General features: G+C 48.4%; 1 protein-coding gene across 7 annotated transcripts in view; it reads right to left on the reverse strand.

Moving 5' to 3' along the window:
* Window positions 1-17,202: 17,202 nt before the first annotated feature.
* The window catches only part of LOC142475778 (uncharacterized), a 36,723-nt gene continuing 34,868 nt past the window's right edge, over window positions 17,203-19,057 (reverse strand). For all 7 annotated transcript variants that reach the window (XM_075581503.1, XM_075581501.1, XM_075581500.1 and 4 more), the window contains one exon: window positions 17,203-19,014. In XM_075581503.1, the coding sequence (XP_075437618.1) occupies window positions 18,193-18,891 (699 nt within the window). In that variant the 5' untranslated portion in view covers window positions 18,892-19,014 and the 3' untranslated portion in view covers window positions 17,203-18,192. The remainder of the gene's footprint in view (window positions 19,015-19,057) is intronic.

The raw sequence follows: 19,057 nt of genomic DNA on the forward strand, positions 1-19,057 counted from the left end.
CTCTCTGCGTTCTTTCTCTCTCTCTCTCTGCGCTCTTTCTTTCTCTCTGCGCTCTTTCTTTCTCTCTGCGCTCTTTCTCCCTCTGCGCTCTTTCTTTCTCTTTCTCTCTCTGCGCTCTTTCTCCCTCTCTGCGCTCTTTCTCTCTCTCTGCGCTCTCTCTCTCTCTGCGCTCTTTCTTCCTCTCTCTCTGCGCTCTCTCTCTCTCTGCGCTTTCTTTCTCTCTCTGCGCTCTTTCTTTCTCTCTCTCTGCGCTCTTTCTTTCTCTCTGCGCTCTTTCTTTCTCTGCGCACTTTCTATCTCTCTGCTCTCTTTCTCTCTCTCTGCGCTCTTTCTTTCTCTCTGCGCTCTTTCTTTCTCTCTGCGCTCTCTCTCTCTCTGCGCTCTCTCTCTCTCTCTGTGCTCTCTCTCTCTCTCTCTGCGCTCTCTCTCTCTCTGCGCTCTCTCTCTCTCTGTGCTCTCTCTCTCTCTGCGCTCTCTCTCTCTGTGCTCTCTCTCTGTGCTCTCTCTCTCTGTGCTCTCTCTCTCTCTGTGCTCTCTCTCTCTGCGCTCTTTCTTTCTCTCTCTGCGCTCTTTCTTTCTCTCTCTGCGCTCTTTCTTTCTCTCTCTCTGCGCTCTCTCTCTCTGCGCTCTCTCTCTCTGCGCTCTTTCTTTCTCTGCGCTTTTTCTTTCTCTCTCTCTCTCTGCGCTCTTTCTTTCTCTCTCTCTGCGCTCTTTCTTTCTCTCTCTCTGCGCTCTTTCTCTCTCTCTCTCTGCGCTCTCTCTCTCTCTCTGCGCTCTTTCTTTCTCTCTCTGCGCTCTTTCTTTCTCTCTCTGCGCTCTTTCTTTCTCTCTCTCTGCGCTCTCTCTCTCTGCGCTCTCTCTCTCTGCGCTCTTTCTTTCTCTGCGCTTTTTCTTTCTCTCTCTCTCTCTGCGCTCTTTCTTTCTCTCTCTCTGCGCTCTTTCTCTCTCTCTCTCTGCGCTCTTTCTGTCTCTCTCTCTGCGCTCTTTCTGTCTCTCTCTCTGCGCTCTTTCTCTCTCTCTGCGCTCTTTCTCTCTCTCTCTCCGCGCTCTTTCTTTCTCTTTCTCTCTGCGCTCTCTCTCTGCGCTCTTTCTTTCTCTCTGCGCTCTTTCTTTCTCTCTGCGCTCTTTTTTTCTCTCTTTGCGCTCTTTTTTTCTCTCTTTGCGCTCTTTCTTTCTCTCTCTGCACTCTTTCTTTCTCTCTCTGCACTCTTTCTTTCTCTGCGCTCTATCTTTCTCTCTCTGCGCTCTCTCTCTCTCTCTGCGCTCTCTCTGCGCTCTTGCTTTCTCTCTCTCTGCGCTCTTTCTCTCTCTCTCTGCGCTCTTTCTCTCTCTCTGCGCTCTTTCTTTCTCTTTCTCTCTCTCTGCGCTCTCTCTCTCTCTCTCTGCGCTCTTTCTCTCTGCGCTCTTTCTTTCTCTTTCTCTCTGCGCTCTTTCTCTCTGCGCTCTTTCTTTCTCTCTGCGCACTTTCTTTCTCTCTCTGCGCTCTCTCTCTCTGCGCTCTTTCTTTCTCTCTGCGCTCTCTCTCTCTGCGCTCTTTCTTTCTCTCTCTCTGCGCTCTTTCTCTCTCTCTCTGCGCTCTCTCTCTCTCTCTCTGCACTCTTTCTTTCTCTTTCTCTCTCTGCGCTCTTTCTTTCTCTTTCTCTCTGCGCTCTTTCTTTGCGCACTTTCTTTCTCTCTCTCTGCGCTCTTTCTCTCTCTCTGCGCTCTCTCTCTCTGCGCTCTTTCTTTCTCTCTCTCTGCGCTCTTTCTTTCTCTCTCTGCGCTCTCTTTCTCTCTCTGCGCTCTCTTTCTCTCTCTGCGCTCTTTCTCTCTCTCTGCGCTCTTTCTCTCTCTCTCTCTCTCTGCGCTCTCTCTCTCTCTGCGCTCTCTCTCTCTCTGCGCTCTCTCTCTCTCTGCGCGCTCTCTCTCTCTCTGCGCTCTCTCTCTCTCTCTCTGCGCTCTCTCTCTCTCTCTCTGCGCTCTTTCTTTCTTTCTCTCTGCGCTCTTTCTTTCTCTCTGAGCTCTTTTTTTCTCTCTCTGCGCTCTTTCTTTCTCTCTCTCTGCGCTCTTTCTTTCTCTCTCTGCGCTCTTTCTTTCTCTCTCTGCGCTTTTTCTTTCTCTCTCTCTGCGCTCTTTTTTCTCTCTCTGCGCTCTCTCTCTCTCTGCGCTCTTTCTCTCTCTCTCTCTGCGCTCTCTCTCTCTCTGCGCTCTTTCTTTATTTCTGCGCTCTTTCTTTCTCTTTCTCTCTCTGCGCTCTTTCTCCCTCTCTGCGCTCTTTCTCTCTCTCTGCGCTCTTTCTCTCTCTCTGCGCTCTTTCTTCCTCTCTCTCTGCGCTCTTTCTTCCTCTCTCTCTGCGCTCTTTCTTTCTCTCTCTCTGCGCTCTTTCTCTCTCTCTCGCTGCTCTCTCTCTCTCTCTGCGCTCTTTCTTTCTCTCTCTGTGCTCTTTCTTTCTCTCTCTCTGCGCTCTTTCTTTCTCTCTGCGCTCTTTCTTTCTCTGCGCACTTTCTTTCTCTCTGCTCTCTTTCTCTCTCTCTGCGCTCTCTCTCTCTCTGCGCTCTCTCTCTCTCTGCGCTCTCTCTCTCTGCGCTCTCTCTCTCTGCGCTCTCTCTCTCTGCGATCTCTCTCTCTGCGCTCTCTCTCTCTGCGCTCTCTCTCTCTGCGCTCTCTCTCTCTCTGCGCTCTTTCTTTCTCTCTCTGCGCTCTTTCTTTCTCTGCGCTTTTTCTTTCTCTCTCTCTGCGCTCTTTCTCTCTCTGCGCTCTTTCTTTCTCTTTCTCTCTCTCTGCGCTCTCTCTCTCTCTGCGCTCTTTCTCTCTCTCTCTCTGCGCTCTTTCTTTCTCTTTCTCTCTCTGCGCTCTTTCTCTCTGCGCTCTTTCTTTCTCTCTGCGCACTTTCTTTCTCTCTCTCTGCGCTCTTTCTCTCTCTCTGCGCTCTTTCTTTCTCTCTGCGCTCTCTCTCTCTGCGCTCTTTCTTTCTCTCTCTGTGCTCTTTCTTTCTCTCTCTCTGCGCTCTCTCTCTCTCTCTCTCTCTGCGCTCTTTCTTTCTCTCTCTCTCTCTGCGCTCTTTCTTTCTCTTTCTCTCTCTGCGCTCTTTCTTTCTCTTTCTCTCTCTGCGCTCTTTCTTTCTCTTTCTCTCTCTGCGCTCTTTCTCTCTGCGCACTTTCTTTCTCTCTCTCTGCGCTCTTTCTCTCTCTCTGCGCTCTTTCTCTCTCTCTGCGCTCTTTCTCTCTCTCTCTCTGCGCTCTTTCTCTCTCTCTCTCTGCGCTCTTTCTCTCTCTCTCTCTGCGCTCTTTCTTTCTCTTTCTCTCTGCGCTCTTTCTCTCTCTTTCTCTCTCTCTCTCTCTGCGCTCTTTCTCTCTCTGCGCTCTCTCTCTCTCTATGCGCTCTTTCTTTCTCTTTCTCTCTGCGCTCTTTCTCTCTCTCTGCGCTCTTTCTTTCTTTCTCTCTGCGCTCTTTCTTTCTTTCTGCGCTCTTTTTTTCTCTCTCTGCGCTCTTTCTCTCTCTCTCTCTGCGCTCTTTCTTTCTCTCTGCGCTCTTTCTCTCTCTCTGCGCACTTTCTCTCTCTGCGCTCTTTCTTTCTCTTTCTCTCTCTCTGCGCTCTCTCTCTCTCGGCGCTCATTCTCTCTCTCTCTGCGCTCTTTCTTTCTCTTTCTCTCTCTGCACTCTCTCTCAGCGCTCTTTCTTTCTCTCTGCGCTCTTTCTTTCTTTCTCTCTGCGCTCTTTTTTTCTCTCTTTGCGCTCTTTTTTTCTCTCTCTGCGCTCTTTCTTTCTCTCTCTGCGCTCTTTCTTTCTCTCTCTCTGCGCTCTTTCTTTCTCTGCGCTCTTTATTTCTCTCTCTGCGCTCTTTATTTCACTCTCTGCGCTCTTTATTTCTCTCTCTGCGCTCTCTCTCTCTGTCTCTGCGCTCTCTCTCTGCGCTCTTTCTTTCTCTCTCTCTGCGCTCTTTCTCTCTCTCTGCGCCCTTTCTTTCTCTCTCTGCGCTCTTTCTTTCTCTCTCTCTCTCTGCGCTCTTTCTTTCTCTCTACGCTCTTTCTTTCTCACTCTCTGCGCTCTTTCTCTCTCACTCTCTGCGCTCTTTCTTTCTCTCTCTGCGCTCTTTCTCTCTCTCTGCACTCTTTTTTTCTCTCTCTCTGCGCTCTTTCTCTCTCTCTGCGTTCTTTCTCTCTCTGCGTTCTTTTTCTCTCTCTCTCTCTGCGCTCTTTCTTTCTCTCTGCGCTCTTTCTTTCTCTCTGCGCTCTTTCTCCCTCTGCGCTCTTTCTTTCTCTTTCTCTCTCTGCGCTCTTTCTCCCTCTCTGCGCTCTTTCTCTCTCTCTGCGCTCTTTCTTCCTCTCTCTCTGCGCTCTTTCTTTCTCTCTCTGCGCTCTTTCTTTCTCTCTCTCTCTCTCTGCGCTCTCTTTCTCTCTCTGCGCTCTTTCTTTCTCTCTCTCTGCACTCTTTCTTTCTCTCTGCGCTCTTTCTTTCTCTGCGCACTTTCTTTCTCTCTGCTCTCTCTCTCTCTCTGCGCTCTTTCTTTCTCTCTGCGCTCTTTCTTTCTCTCTGCGCTCTCTCTCTCTCTGCGCTCTCTCTCTCTCTGTGCTCTCTCTCTCTCTCTGCGCTCTCTCTCTCTCTGCGCTCGCTCTCTCTCTGCGCTCTCTCTCTCTGCGCTCTCTCTCTCTGCGCTCTTTCTTTCTCTCTGCGCTCTTTCTCCCTCTGCGCTCTTTCTTTCTCTTTCTCTCTCTGCGCTCTTTCTCCCTCTCTGCGCTCTTTCTCTCTCTCTGCGCTCTTTCTTCCTCTCTCTCTGCGCTCTTTCTTTCTCTCTCTGCGCTCTTTCTTTCTCTCTCTCTCTCTCTGCGCTCTCTTTCTCTCTCTGCGCTCTTTCTTTCTCTCTCTCTGCGCTCTTTCTTTCTCTCTGCGCTCTTTCTTTCTCTGCGCACTTTCTTTCTCTCTGCTCTCTCTCTCTCTCTGCGCTCTTTCTTTCTCTCTGCGCTCTTTCTTTCTCTCTGCGCTCTCTCTCTCTCTGCGCTCTCTCTCTCTCTGTGCTCTCTCTCTCTCTGCGCTCTCTCTCTCTCTGTGCTCGCTCTCTCTCTGCGCTCTCTCTCTCTGTGCTCTCTCTCTCTGCGCTCTCTCTCTGCGCTCTCTCTCTGCGCTCTTTCTTTCTCTCTCTGCGCTCTTTCTTTCTCTCTCTCTCTCTGCGCTCTTTCTTTCTCTCTGCACTCTTACTTTCTCTCTCTCTGCGCTCTTTCTCTCTCTCTGCGCTCTTTCTCTCTCTCTCTCTGCGCTCTCTCTCTCTCTGCGCTCGTTCTTTCTCTTTCTCTCTCTCTGCGCTCTTTCTCTCTCTCTCTCTGCCTCTCTCTCTGCGCTCTTTCTCTCTCTCTCTCTGCGCTCTCTCTCTCTCTCTCCGCGCTCTCTCTCTCTCTCTCCGCGCTCTTTCTTTCTCTTTCTCTCTGCGCTCTCTCTCTGCGCTCTTTCTTTCTCTCTGCGCTCTTTTTTTCTCTCTTTGCGCTCTTTTTTTCTCTCTTTGCGCTCTTTCTTTCTCTCTCTGCACTCTTTCTTTCTCTCTCTGCACTCTTTCTTTCTCTCTGCACTCTTTCTTTCTCTCTCTGCACTCTTTCTTTCTCTGCACTCTTTCTTTCTCTCTCTGCGCTCTCTCTCTCTCTCTCTGCGCTCTCTCTCTGCGCTCTTTCTTTCTCTCTCTCTGCACTCTTTCTCTCTCTCTGCGCTCTTTCTCTCTCTCTCTGCGCTCTTTCTCTCTCTCTCTGCGCTCTTTCTCTCTCTCTGCGCTCTTTCTTTCTCTTTCTCTCTCTCTGCGCTCTTTCTCTCTCTCTCTCTGCGCTCTTTCTCTCTGCGCTTTCTTTCTCTTTCTCTCTGCGCTCTTTCTTTCTCTTTCTCTCTCTGCGCTCTCTCTCTCTCTGCGCTCTCTCTCTGCCCTCTCTTTCTTTTTCTCTCTGCGCTCTATCTTTCTCTCTCTGTGCTCTTTCTTTCTCTCTCTCTGCGCTCTTTCTTTCTCTCTGCGCACTTTCTTTCTCTCTCTCTGCGCTCTCTCTCTGTCTGCGCTCTCTTTCTCTCTGCGCTCTTTCTCTCTCTCTCTGCGCTCTTTCTCTCTCTCTCTGCGCTCTCTCTCTCTGCGCTCTCTCTCTCTCTGCGCTCTTTCTTTCTCTCTCTCTGCGCTCTTTCTTTCTCTCTCTCTCTGCGCTCTTTCTCTCTTTCTCTCTCTGCGCTCTCTCTCTGCGCTCTTTCTTTCTCTCTGCGCTCTTTTTCTCTCTCTTTGCGCTCTTTCTTTCTCTCTCTGCGCTCTTTCTTTCTCTGCGCTCTTTATTTCTCTCTCTGCGCTCTCTCTGCGCTCTTTCTTTCTCTCTGCGCTCTTTCTTTCTCTCTCTCTGCGCTCTTTCTTTCTCTCTCTGCGCTCTTTCTTTCTCTCTCTGCGCTCTTTCTTTCTCTCTCTGCGCTCTTTCTTTCTCTCTCTGCGCTCTTTCTTTCTCTCTCTGCGCTCTCTCTCTCTCTCTCTCTCTCTCTCTCTCTGCGCTCTCTCTCTCTGCGCTCTTTCTTTCTTTCTCTCTCTGCGCTCTTTCTTCCTCTCTCTCTCTCTGCGCTCTTTTTTTCTCTATGCTCTTTCTCTCTCTTTGCGCTCTCTCTCTCTGCGCTCTTTTTCTCTCTGCGCGCTCTCTCTCTCTATGTGCTCTTTCTTTCTCTCTGCGCTCTTTCTTTCTCTCTCTCTGCGCTCTTTCATCCTCTTTCTCTCTGCGCTCTTTCTTTCTCTCTCTGCGCTCTCTTTCTCTCTGCGCTCTTTCTCTCTCACTCTCTGTGCTCTTTCTTTCTCTCTCTGCGCTCTTTCTTTCTCTCTCTGCGCTCTTTCTTTCTCTCTCTCTGCGCTCTTTGTCTCTCTCTGCGCTTTTTCTTTTTCTCTCTCTGCGCTCTCTCTCTCTGCGCTCTTTCTTTCTCTCTGCGCTCTCTCTCTCTGCGCTCTTTCTCTCTCTGCGCTCTCTCTCTCTCTCTGCGCTCTTTCTTTCTCTTTCTCTCTCTGCGCTCTTTCTCTCTCTCTACGCTCTCTCTCTCTCTGCGCTCTTTCTTTCTCTCTCTCTGCGCTCTTTCTCTCTCTGCGCTCTTTTAACTCTGCGCTCTCTCTCTCTCTGCGCTCTTTCTTTCTCTTTCTCTCTCTGCGCTCTCTCTCTCTGCGCTCTTTCTTTCTCTCTCTCTGCGCTCTCTCTCTCTCTGCGCTCTTTCTCTCTCTCTCGGCGCTCTTTCTCTCTCTGCGCTCTTTCTTTCTTTCTCTCTCTGCGCTCTCTCTCTCTGCGCTCTTTCTTTCTCTCTGCGCTCTCTTTCTTTCTCTCTGCGCTCTTTTTTTCTCTCTCTGCGCTCTCTCTCTCTCTGCGCTCTTTCTCTCTCTCTCGGCGCTCTTTCTCTCTCTCTCGGCGCTCTTTCTCTCTCTGCGCTCTTTCTTTCTCTTTCTCTCTCTGCGCGCTCTCTCTGCGCTCTTTCTTTCTCTCTGCGCTCTCTTTCTTTCTCTCTGCGCTCTTTTTTTCTCTCTCTGCGCTCTTTTTTCTCTCTTTGCGCTCTTTCTTTCTCTCTCTGCGCTCTCTCTCTGCGCTCTTTCTTTCTCTCTGCGCTTTCTCTCTCTGCGCTCTTTCTCTCTCTGCGCTCTCTCTCTCTCTCTGCGCTCTTTCTTTCTCTTTCTCTCTCTGCGCTCTCTCTCTGCGCTCTTTCTTTCTCTCTCTCTGCGCTCTTTCTCTCTCTGCGCTCTCTCTCTCTCTGCGCTCTTTCTTTCTCTTTCTCTCTCTGCGCTCTTTCTCTCTCTGCGCTCTTTCTTTCTCTCTCTCTGCGCTCTTTCTCTCTCGGCGCTCTTTCTCTCTCTGCGCTCTTTCTTTCTCTTTCTCTCTCTGCGCTCTCTCTCTCTGCGCTCTTTCTTTCTCTCTGCGCTCTCTTTCTTTCTCTCTGCGCTCTTTTTTTCTCTCTCTGCGCTCTTTTTTCTCTCTTTGCGCTCTTTCTTTCTCTCTTTGCGCTCTTTCTTTCTCTCTCTGCGCTCTTTCTTTCTCTCTGCGCTCTTTCTTTCTCTCTGCGCTCTCTCTCTGCGCTCTTTCTCTCTCTCTGCGCTCTTTCTCTCTCTCTGCGCTCTCTCTCTCTGCGCTCTTTCTCTCTCTCTGCGCTCTTTCTCTCTCTCTGCGCTCTTTCTTTCTCTCTCTGCGCTCTTTCTTTCTCTTTCTCTCTCTGCGCTCTCTCTCTCTCTGCGCTCTCTCTCTCTGCGCTCTCTTTCTTTCTCTCTCTGTGCTCTTTCTTTCTCTCTGCGCTCTTTCTTTCTCTCTGCGCTCTTTCTTTCTCTCTCTCTGCGCTCTCTCTCTGTCTGCGCTCTTTCTCTCTGCGCTCTTTCTCTCTCTCTCTGCGCTCTCTCTCTCTCTCTCTGCGCTCTTTCTTTCTCTCTCTCTGCGCTCTTTCTTTCTCTCTCTCTCTGCGCTCTTTCTCTTTCTGCGCTCTCTCTCTCTGCGCTCTTTCTTTCTCTCTGCGCTCTTTCTTTCTCTCTGCGCTCTTTCTTTCTCTGCGCTCTTTATTTCTCTCTCTGCGCTCTCTCTCTCTCTGCGCTCTTTCTTTCTCTCTCTCTGCGCTCTTTCTTTCTCTCTCTCTGCGCTCTTTCTTTCTCTCTCTGCGCTCTTTCTTTCTCTCTCTGCGCTCTTTCTTTCTCTCTCTGCGCTCTCTCTCTGCGCTCTTTCTCTCTCTGCGCTCTTTCTCTCTCTGCGCTCTTTCTCTCTCTGCGCTCTCTCTCTCTCTGCGCTCTCTCTCTCTCTGCGCTCTTTCTCTCTCTCTCTCTCTCTGCGCTCTTTCTTTCTCTTTCTCTCTGCGCTCTTTCTTTCTCTCTGCGCTATCTCTCTCTATGTGCTCTTTCTTTCTCTGCGCTCTTTCATCCTCTTTCTCTCTGCGCTCTTTCTTTCTCTCTCTGCGCTCTCTTTCTCTCTGCGCTCTCTCTCTCACTCTCTGTGCTCTTTCTTTCTCTCTCTGCGCTCTTTCTTTCTCTCTCTGCGCTCTTTCTTTCTCTCTCTCTGCGCTCTTTGTCTCTCTCTGCGCTTTTTCTTTCTCTCTCTCTGCGCTCTTTCTTTCTCTCTGCGCTCTCTCTCTCTGCGCTCTTTCTTTCTCTCTGTGCTCTCTCTCTCTGCGCTCTTTCTCTCTCTCTGCGCTCTTTCTTTCTCTTTCTCTCTCTGCGCTCTTTCTCTCTCTCTACGCTCTCTCTCTGCGCTCATTCTTTCTCTCTCTCTGCGCTCTTTCTCTCTCTGCGCTCTTTCTCTCTCTGCGCTCTCTCTCTCTGCGCTCTTTCTTTCTCTTTCTCTCTCTGCGCTCTTTCTCTCTCTCTACGCTCTCTCTCTCTCTGCGCTCTTTCTTTCTCTCTCTCTGCGCTCTTTCTCTCGGCGCTCTTTCTCTCTCTGCGCTCTTTCTTTCTCTTTCTCTCTCTGCGCTCTCTCTCTCTGTGCTCTTTCTTTCTCTCTGCGTTCTCTTTCTTTCTCTCTGCGCTCTCTTTCTTTCTCTCTGCGCTCTTTTTTCTCTTTGCGCTCTTTCTTTCTCTCTCTGCGCTCTTTCTTTCTCTCTGCGCTCTTTCTTTCTCTCTGCGCTCTCTCTCTCTCTGCGCTCTTTCTCTCTCTGCGCTCTTTCTCTCTCTCTACGCTCTCTCTCTCTCTGCGCTCTTTCTTTCTCTCTCTCTGCGCTCTTTCTCTCTGCGCTCTCTCTCTCTGCGCTCTTTCTTTCTCTTTCTCTCTCTGCGCTCTTTCTCTCTCTACGCTCTCTCTCTGCGCTCTTTCTTTCTCTCTCTCTGCGCTCTCTCTCTCTCTGCGCTCTTTCTCTCTCTCTCGGCGCTCTTTCTCTCTCTTTCTCTCTCTGCGCTCTTTCTTTCTCTCTGCGCTCTCTTTCTTTCTCTCTGCGCTCTTTTTTTCTCTCTCTGCGCTCTTTTTTTCTCTCTCTGCGCTCTTTCTTTCTCTCTGCGCTCTTTCTTTCTCTCTGCGCTCTCTCTCTGCGCTCTTTCTCTCTCTCTGCGCTCTTTCTCTCTCTCTGCGCTCTCTCTCTCTGCGCTCTTTCTCTCTCTCTGCGCTCTTTCTCTCTCTCTGCGCTCTTTCTTTCTCTCTCTGCGCTCTTTCTTTCTCTTTCTCTCTCTGCGCTCTCTCTCTCTCTGCGCTCTCTCTCTCTGCGCTCTCTTTCTTTCTCTCTCTGCGCTCTTTCTTTCTCTCTGCGCTCTTTCTTTCTCTCTGCGCACTTTCTTTCTCTCTCTCTGCGCTCTCTCTCTGTCTGCGCTCTTTCTCTCTGCGCTCTTTCTCTCTCTCTCTGCGCTCTCTCTCTCTCTCTCTGCGCTCTTTCTTTCTCTCTCTCTGCGCTCTTTCTTTCTCTCTCTCTGCGCTCTTTCTCTTTCTGCGCTCTCTCTCTCTGCGCTCTTTCTTTCTCTCTGCGCTCTTTCTTTCTCTCTGCGCTCTTTCTTTCTCTGCGCTCTTTATTTCTCTCTCTGCGCTCTCTCTCTCTCTGCGCTCTTTCTTTCTCTCTCTCTGCGCTCTTTCTTTCTCTCTCTCTGCGCTCTTTCTTTCTCTCTCTGCGCTCTTTCTTTCTCTCTCTGCGCTCTTTCTTTCTCTCTCTGCGCTCTCTCTCTCTCTGCGCTCTTTCTCTCTCTGCGCTCTTTCTCTCTCTGCGCTCTTTCTCTCTCTGCGCTCTCTCTCTCTCTGCGCTCTCTCTCTCTCTGCGCTCTTTCTCTCTCTCTCTCTCTCTGCGCTCTTTCTTTCTCTTTCTCTCTGCGCTCTTTCTTTCTCTCTGCGCTATCTCTCTCTATGTGCTCTTTCTTTCTCTGCGCTCTTTCATCCTCTTTATCTCTGCGCTCTTTCTTTCTCTCTCTGCGCTCTCTTTCTCTCTGCGCTCTCTCTCTCACTCTCTGTGCTCTTTCTTTCTCTCTCTGCGCTCTTTCTTTCTCTCTCTGCGCTCTTTCTTTCTCTCTCTCTGCGCTCTTTGTCTCTCTCTGCGCTTTTTCTTTCTCTCTCTCTGCGCTCTTTCTTTCTCTCTGCGCTCTCTCTCTCTGCGCTCTTTCTTTCTCTCTGCGCTCTCTCTCTCTGCGCTCTTTCTTTCTCTCTGCGCTCTCTCTCTCTGCGCTCTTTCTCTCTCTCTGCGCTCTTTCTTTCTCTTTCTCTCTCTGCGCTCTTTCTCTCTCTCTACGCTCTCTCTCTGCGCTCATTCTTTCTCTCTCTCTGCGCTCTTTCTCTCTCTGCGCTCTTTCTCTCTCTGCGCTCTCTCTCTCTGCGCTCTTTCTTTCTCTTTCTCTCTCTGCGCTCTTTCTCTCTCTCTACGCTCTCTCTCTCTCTGCGCTCTTTCTTTCTCTCTCTCTGCGCTCTTTCTCTCGGCGCTCTTTCTCTCTCTGCGCTCTTTCTTTCTCTTTCTCTCTCTGCGCTCTCTCTCTCTGTGCTCTTTCTTTCTCTCTGCGCTCTCTTTCTTTCTCTATGCGCTCTCTTTCTTTCTCTCTGCGCTCTTTTTTCTCTTTGCGCTCTTTCTTTCTCTCTCTGCGCTCTTTCTTTCTCTCTGCGCTCTTTCTTTCTCTCTGCGCTCTCTCTCTCTCTGCGCTCTTTCTCTCTCTGCGCTCTTTCTCTCTCTCTACGCTCTCTCTCTCTCTGCGCTCTTTCTTTCTCTCTCTCTGCGCTCTTTCTCTCTGCGCTCTCTCTCTCTGCGCTCTTTCTTTCTCTTTCTCTCTCTGCGCTCTTTCTCTCTCTACGCTCTCTCTCTGCGCTCTTTCTTTCTCTCTCTCTGCGCTCTCTCTCTCTCTGCGCTCTTTCTCTCTCTCTCGGCGCTCTTTCTCTCTCTTTCTCTCTCTGCGCTCTTTCTTTCTCTCTGCGCTCTCTTTCTTTCTCTCTGCGCTCTTTTTTTCTCTCTCTGCGCTCTTTTTTTCTCTCTTTGCGCTCTTTCTTTCTCTCTCTGCGCTCTTTCTTTCTCTCTGCGCTCTTTCTTTCTCTCTCTGCGCTCTTTCTTTCTCTCTCTCTGCGCTCTTTATTTCTCTGCGCTCTTTATTTCTCTCTCTGCGCTCTTTATTTCTCTCTCTGCGCTCTTTATTTCTCTCTGCGCTCTTTCTCTCTCTCTCTGCGCTCTTTCTTTCTCTCTCTCTCTGTGCTCTTTCTTTCTCTCTCTCTGCGCTCTTTCTTTCTCTCTCTGCACTCACTCTCTCTCTCTGTGCTCTTTCTCTCTCTCTGCGCTCTTTCTCTCTCTGCGCTCTTTTTTTCTCTTTCTCTCTCTGCGCTCTTTCTTTCTCTTTCTCTCTCTGCGCTCTTTCTCTCTCTCTCTGCGCTCTTTCTTTCTTTCTCTCTCTGCGCTCTTTCTTTCTCTCTGCGCTCTTTCTTTCTCTCTGCGCACTTTCTTTCTCTCTCTCTCTCTGCGCTCTCTCTCTGTCTGCGCTCTTTCTTTCTCTCTCTGTCTGCGCTCTTTCTTTCTCTCTCTCTGCGCTCTTTCTTTCTCTCTCTCTGCGCTCTTTCTTTCTCTGCGCTCTCTCTCTCTGCGCTCTCTTTCTCTCTCTGCGCTCTTTCTTTCTCTCTCTCTGCGCTCTTTCTTTCTCTCTCTCTGCGCTCTCTTTCTCTCTCTCTGCGCTCTTTCTTTCTTTCTCTCTGCGCTCTTTCTTTCTTTCTCTCTGCGCTCTTTCTTTCTGTCTGCGCACTTTCTTTCTCTCTCTCTGCACTCTTTCTCTCTGCGCTCTTTCTTTCTCTCTCTCTCTGCGCTCTTTCTTTCTCTCTCTCTGCGCTCTCTCTCTCTCTCTGCGCTCTCTCTCTCTCTGTGCTTTCTTTCTCTCTCTCTCTGCGCTCTTTCTTTCTCTGCGCTCTCTCTCTCTCTCTGCGCTCTTTCTTCCTCTCTCTGCGCGCTCTCTCTCTCTCTGCGCTCTTTCTTTCTTTCTCTCTGCGCTCTTTCTTTCTCTCTCTCTCTGCGCTCTTTCTTTCTCTCTCTCTGCGCTCTTTCTTTCTCTCTCTCTGCGCAATTTCTCTCTCTCTCTGCGCCCGTCCCCCCAGTATACGCCCAGAACCATGGACCCGGTACTTGTGGTTCGGACTGTCTCCAACCAGCCATAATGTTGTGAGAGTGAAATTATGTCTAAGTCCAGCTTTGGTACATTAGAAGCAACTCTCAAACTTAACCTAAGTGTTTTTCGAAGCTACTATTTGGCTAACTTCTTATAGGAATGTCTAGGAGCTCTGAAAATGAACGTGCGCGTCTTTCACTCTTCCCGAGGGACTTAGAAGAATTTTGTGATATTTTTTATTAAAATGGTGTATAAGGGTATATATATAAATATATTTTATGCACTGTATATGAGCTGGCGATTTCTAAGTCTGTGGTTCTGAGAGGGGGTAACCAGGCTCACTAATAAAGGTCAAGCCACTTGGCTGCCAGATTGCCCTGCTTCCTCTCATTGTCTCACACACACGATGCACAATTATCTCTCACTCCCTGACACACACACGATGCACAGCTATCTCTCCCTGTCACACACACACACGATGCACAGCTAGTGAGAGAGAGCTGTGCATCGTTTGTGTGTGTGACAGTGAGAGAGAGCTGTGCATTGTATGTGTGAGACAGGGAGAGATATCTGTGCATCGTGTGTGACAGTGAGAGATAGCTGTGCATCGTATGTGTTGACAGTGAGAGATAGCTGTGCATCGTTTGTGTGTGTGACAGTGAGAAATAGCTGTGCATCGTGTGTGTGTGACAGGGAGAGATAGCTGTGCATCGTGTGTGTGTGTGTGTGTGTGTGTGTGACAGTGTGAGATAGCTGTGCATCGTGTGTGTGTGACAGGGAGAGATAGCTGTGCATCGTATGTGTGACAGTGAGAGATGCACACACGATGCACAACTATCTCTCCCTGTCACACACACACACACGATGCACAGCTATCTCTCACTGTCACACACACACGATGCACAGCTATCTCTCACTCCCTGAAACACACACACGATGCACAGCTATCTCTCACTCCCTGACACACACACGATGCACAACTATCTCTCACTCCTTGACACACACACACACACACGATGAACAGCTATCTCTCCCTGTCACACACACACGATGCACAGATATCTCTCACTGTCACACACACACAATGCACAGCTATCTCTCCCTGTCACACACACATGATGCACAGCTATCTCTCACTCCCTGACACACACACGATGCACAGCTATCTCTCCCTGTCACACACACACGATGCACAGCTGTCTCTCACTGTCACACACACACAATGCACAGCTATCTCTCACTGTCTCACACACACGATGCACAACTATCTCTCACTCCCTGACACACACACAATGCACAGCTATCTCTCCCTTTCACACACACAATGCGCCGCGTCACTGTCAGTGCTATGAGGGTGAGGCAGGGGTTACTATGGGGTGAGGCAGGGGTTACTATGGGGTGCGGCAGGGGTTAATATGGGGTGAGGCAAGGGTTACTATGGGGTGAGGCAGGGGTTACTAGGGGGTTCGGCAGGGGTTACTATGGGGTTCGGCAGGGGTTACTATGGTGTGAGGCTGGAGTTACTATGGGGTGATGCAGGGGTTACTATGGGGTGAGGCAGGGGTTACTATGGGGAGAGGCAGGGGTTAATATGGGGTGAGGTAGGGTTTAGTATGGGGTGAGGCGGGGTTAATATTGGGTGAGGCAGGGGTTACTATGGGTTGAGGCAGGGTTTACTATGGGGTGAGGCAGGGGTTATATGGGGTGAGGCAGGGTTTACTATGGGGTGAAGCAAGGGTTACTATGGTGTGAGGCTGGAGTTACTATGGGGTGAGGCAGGGGTTACTTTGGGGTGAGGCAGGGGTTACTATGGGGTGAGGCAGGGGTTAATATGGGGTGAGGCAGGGGTTACTGTGGGGTGAGGCAGGGGTTACTATGGGGTGAGGCAGGGTTTACTATGGGGTGAGGCAGGGGTTACTATGGGGTGAAGCAGGAGTTAATATGGGGTGAGGCAGGGTTTACTATGGGGTGAGGCAGGGGTTACTATGGGGTGAGGCAGGGGTGAATATGGTGTGCGGCAGGGGTTACTATGGGGTGAGGCAGGGGTTACTATGGGGTGAGGCAGGGGTTACTATGGGGTGAAGCAGGAGTTAATATGGGGTGAGGCAGGGGTTACTATGGGGTGAGGCAGGGGTGAATATGGTGTGCGGCAGGGGTTAATATGGAGTGAGGCAGGGGTTACTATGGGGTGAGGCAGGGGTTACTATGGGGTGAGGCAGGGGTTACTATGGGGTGAGGCAGGGGTTACTATGGGGTGCGGCAGGGGTTACTATGGGGTTACTATGGGGTGAGGCAGGGGTTACTATGGGGTGAGGCAGGGGTTACTATGTGGTGAGGCAGGGGTTACTTCTTTCTCTCTCAGGCCTGAGTAACTACAGGCACACCCGCATTAACGTACGCAATGGGACTAAGCTAACAGGCCTGAGTAACACAGGCATACCCCGCAGTAACGTACGCAATGGGACTAAGCTAACAGGCTTGAGTAACACAGGCATACCCCGCATTAACGTACGCAATGGGACAATCTAATAGGCCTGAGTAACTAAAGGCATTCCCCGCATTAACGTACGCAATGGGACTAAGCTAACAGGCCTGAGTAACTACAGGCATACCCTGCATTAATGTACACAATGGGACTAAGCTAACAGGCCTGAGTTACACAGGCATACCCCGCATTAACTTTCACAATGGGACTATGGCCTCTACAGTATATCACAAAAGGGGTTAAGTCTCCAGGAGAGGAATTCCTGCAGGAATGATACTCGGCCCTGCTCTATATTAGATGCTGGTGTTACATATTGGCAGGTTGCAGTGCCTGACGTACCCCAGGCCGCCTCCCGGGGCAATGAGTGAGGGGCCGAGGATCTCTCCGCTGAGCCAGATGCTTCTCTTTAATTAGCGAGTTTTGTTGCAGGCTGAGCAGCTGTCACTCAATAATCAGCACAGATCACTGTGCCTCGTGTGTGACAGGGAGGGAGAGATAGCTGTGCCTTGTGTGTGACAGGGAGTGAGAGATAGCTGTGCCTCATGTGTGAGGGAGTGAGAGATAATTGTGCATCGTGTGTGTGACAGTGAGAGATAGCTGTGCAGCGTGTGTGTATGACAGGGAGAGATAGCTGTGCATCGTGTGTGTGTGACAGGGAGAGATAGCTGTGCATCGTGTGTGGCGGAGTGAGAGCTGTGCATCGTGTGTGTGTGACAGTGTGAGATAGCTGTGCATCGTGTGTGTGTGACAGTGAGATAGCTGTGCATCGTTTGTGTGTGTGACAGTGAGAGAGAGCTGTGCATCGTTTGTGTGTGTGACAGTGAGAGAGAGCTGTGCATCGTGTGTGACAGTGAGAGATAGCTGTGCATCGTATGTGTTGACAGTGAGAGATAGCTGTGCATCGTGTGTGTGTGTGACAGTGAGAGATAGCTGTGCATCGTGTGTGTGTGTGTGACAGGGAGAGATAGCTGTGCATCGTGTGTGTGTGTGACAGGGAGAGATAGCTGTGCATCATGTGTGTGTGACAGAGAGAGATAGCTGTGCATCGTGTGTGTGTGACGGAGAGATAGCTGTGCATTGTGTGTGTGTGACAGTGAGAGATAGTTGTGCATCGTGTGTGTGATAGTGAGAGATTACTGTTCATCGTGTGTGTGTGTGACAGGGAGAGATAGCTGTGCATCGTGTGTGTGACATGGAGAGATAGCTTTGCATCGTGTGTGTGTGATAGTGAGAAATAGCTGTGTATCGTGTGTGTGTGTGTCAGGGAGTGAGAGATAGCTGTGCATCGTGTGTGTGTGTGACAGGGAGAGATAGCTGTGCATCGTGTGTGTGTCAGGGAGTGAGAGATAGCTGTGCATCGTGTGTGTGACAGTTGTAATACTGTGCACTGAAATGTAATTGGTACTCCTAACAATAATCAGTATACATTCAGGAGAAGGATTTACTGTTATATCATAACATAACCACCATCTGATTCCTTGTCCCATACATATAAATCAATACAAACTCCGCTGGGTATATACTGTTACTTTGCAGCCATGTTAATAAAGGGCAGACAATTTGATGCATATTTAACATGGTATCACTACTTAGAATAAAGTTGGTTTAATTCACAAACTAAGAGTGGCAGCTTATTGGAAATTACACCCTTAAAGAAAGGATGAATATATTCAATAGAGAATGTTACTATCCCCATTAGGAATAAGTATCACTTATATATGTATAGAAAGACATATCTACAGTAATTAGAGACAAAGAATGATTATCTTAAATCACACACTGAATTTAATACAGTAACGAACCTCAGAAAGATATAGTCCATCTATGTCTGATAAATAAAGACATAGGAATATCTTAAATCACACTGAATTTAATAAAGAAAGATATATAGTCCATCTATGTCTAATAAATAAAGACCTAGATAGGAATATCTTAAATCACACATATCACTCATAATTTGAATGTAAAGGAAAGAATTTAAATCAACAAATATTGATGAACTACATTTGTTGAAAAAAGACATCTTAAATAATCAGACACATATAGTCCCTCAAATAGTGTATATAGAGGGGAAAGAGATTCACTGTCTAATGTGTCTAATAATTAAAGACACAGATCGGGGTTATCTTAATTTGCACAATTCTTTACTTAAAATCTAATACACAGAGTAATACATATAGCAGTGGGAATATACTGAAACCCCAAATAGTACAATATAACACAGAATCCATAGCATAAACTTAATGCAAAGAGAAGTGTTAAATAGAGATATAACCAATCTCTGAATGTTAAAGACACAGATCTGGTTATCTATAATCACACAAGTTATATTTTATAATCTATATAGAATAGTGCAGATACACAAAGTATGTTACATAGTATACAAACTCAATGTAGAAGAGAAATATTACATCAAGATGTTTCTCAATCAATTGGATTGCGCTTATGGGAACCAATAGAAACAGGGAAGTGCCTATAAAGAAGGTAGGGACAGATATACCCACATTAACTCCTGAAGAAGCCTTAGTGAATTGCACTAAAATATACCCCATAATTAATACAAATTGAATGCATTTTAAACAGTAGAGAATGTGTATCTATGTACGAGGGGGGGAAGGAGTCCAAAGTCGTGACTGTTCAGAGTACAGAGTAGGAGTGAGATTTTGATCAAGAATGGAGCCGGCCTCGACAGCAGAGAAGTCTGAGATCTCCCGAGATAAGATGTGATTTCTTACTGAAGCTTTTTCCACATTCAGGGCAGTTTATAGGGTGTCATCCCTGTGTGGATTGTTTGGTGTCTAACAAGATGCGATTTCCGACTGAAGCTTTTCCCACATTCAGAGCAGTTATAGGGCCTCTCCCTTGTGTGGATTCTTTGGTGTGTAACAAGATGCGATTTCCGACTGAAGCTTTTCCCACATTCAGAGCAATCATAAGGCTTCTCCCCTGTGTGGATTCTTTGGTGTGTAACAAGACTTGATTTTTGACAGAAGCTTTTCCCACATTCAGAGCATTTATAAGGTCTCACCCCTGTGTGGATTCTTTGGTGTCTACAAAAACTTGATTGATCATGGAAACTAGTCCCACATTCAGAGCAGTTATAAGGCTTCACCCCTGTGTGGATTATTTGGTGTTTAACAAGATTTGATTTCTGACTGAAGCTTTTCCCACATTCAGAGCAGTTATAAGGCTTCACCCCTGTGTGGATTATTTGGTGTGTAACAAGATGATATTTCTTATTGAAGCTTTTCCCACATTCAGAGCAGTTATAGGATTTCTTCACTGTATGGATTATCTGCGGCATAACATTACCGTATGTCCCACAGTAGGGGTTCATGTCTCTGTTCTTTAAACCCTCTCCTTGTCTTGCGGTGTCTGTAAGTTTAGTAAAAGGCTGTTGATGTATAGGAATGCTCTGCCGAGTTTCTGGTAATCTTGTTCCAATTCTCATACAGACTTATGCAATGTTGAAGTCCTTAAAACATATTTCCATTAACCCCTCATGTAATTTGATGTTTGGGACATTTCTTACGTTGCTTCTTGCTCACAGACGAGTCATGTGCTGAAGATACATCTATGGTGAGAAAATGTATTAATGTAACATTGCAATGCATCAG

This window comes from Ascaphus truei, unplaced genomic scaffold, assembly GCF_040206685.1.
Source record: "Ascaphus truei isolate aAscTru1 unplaced genomic scaffold, aAscTru1.hap1 HAP1_SCAFFOLD_1377, whole genome shotgun sequence".
NCBI classification, from domain to species: domain Eukaryota; kingdom Metazoa; phylum Chordata; class Amphibia; order Anura; family Ascaphidae; genus Ascaphus; species Ascaphus truei.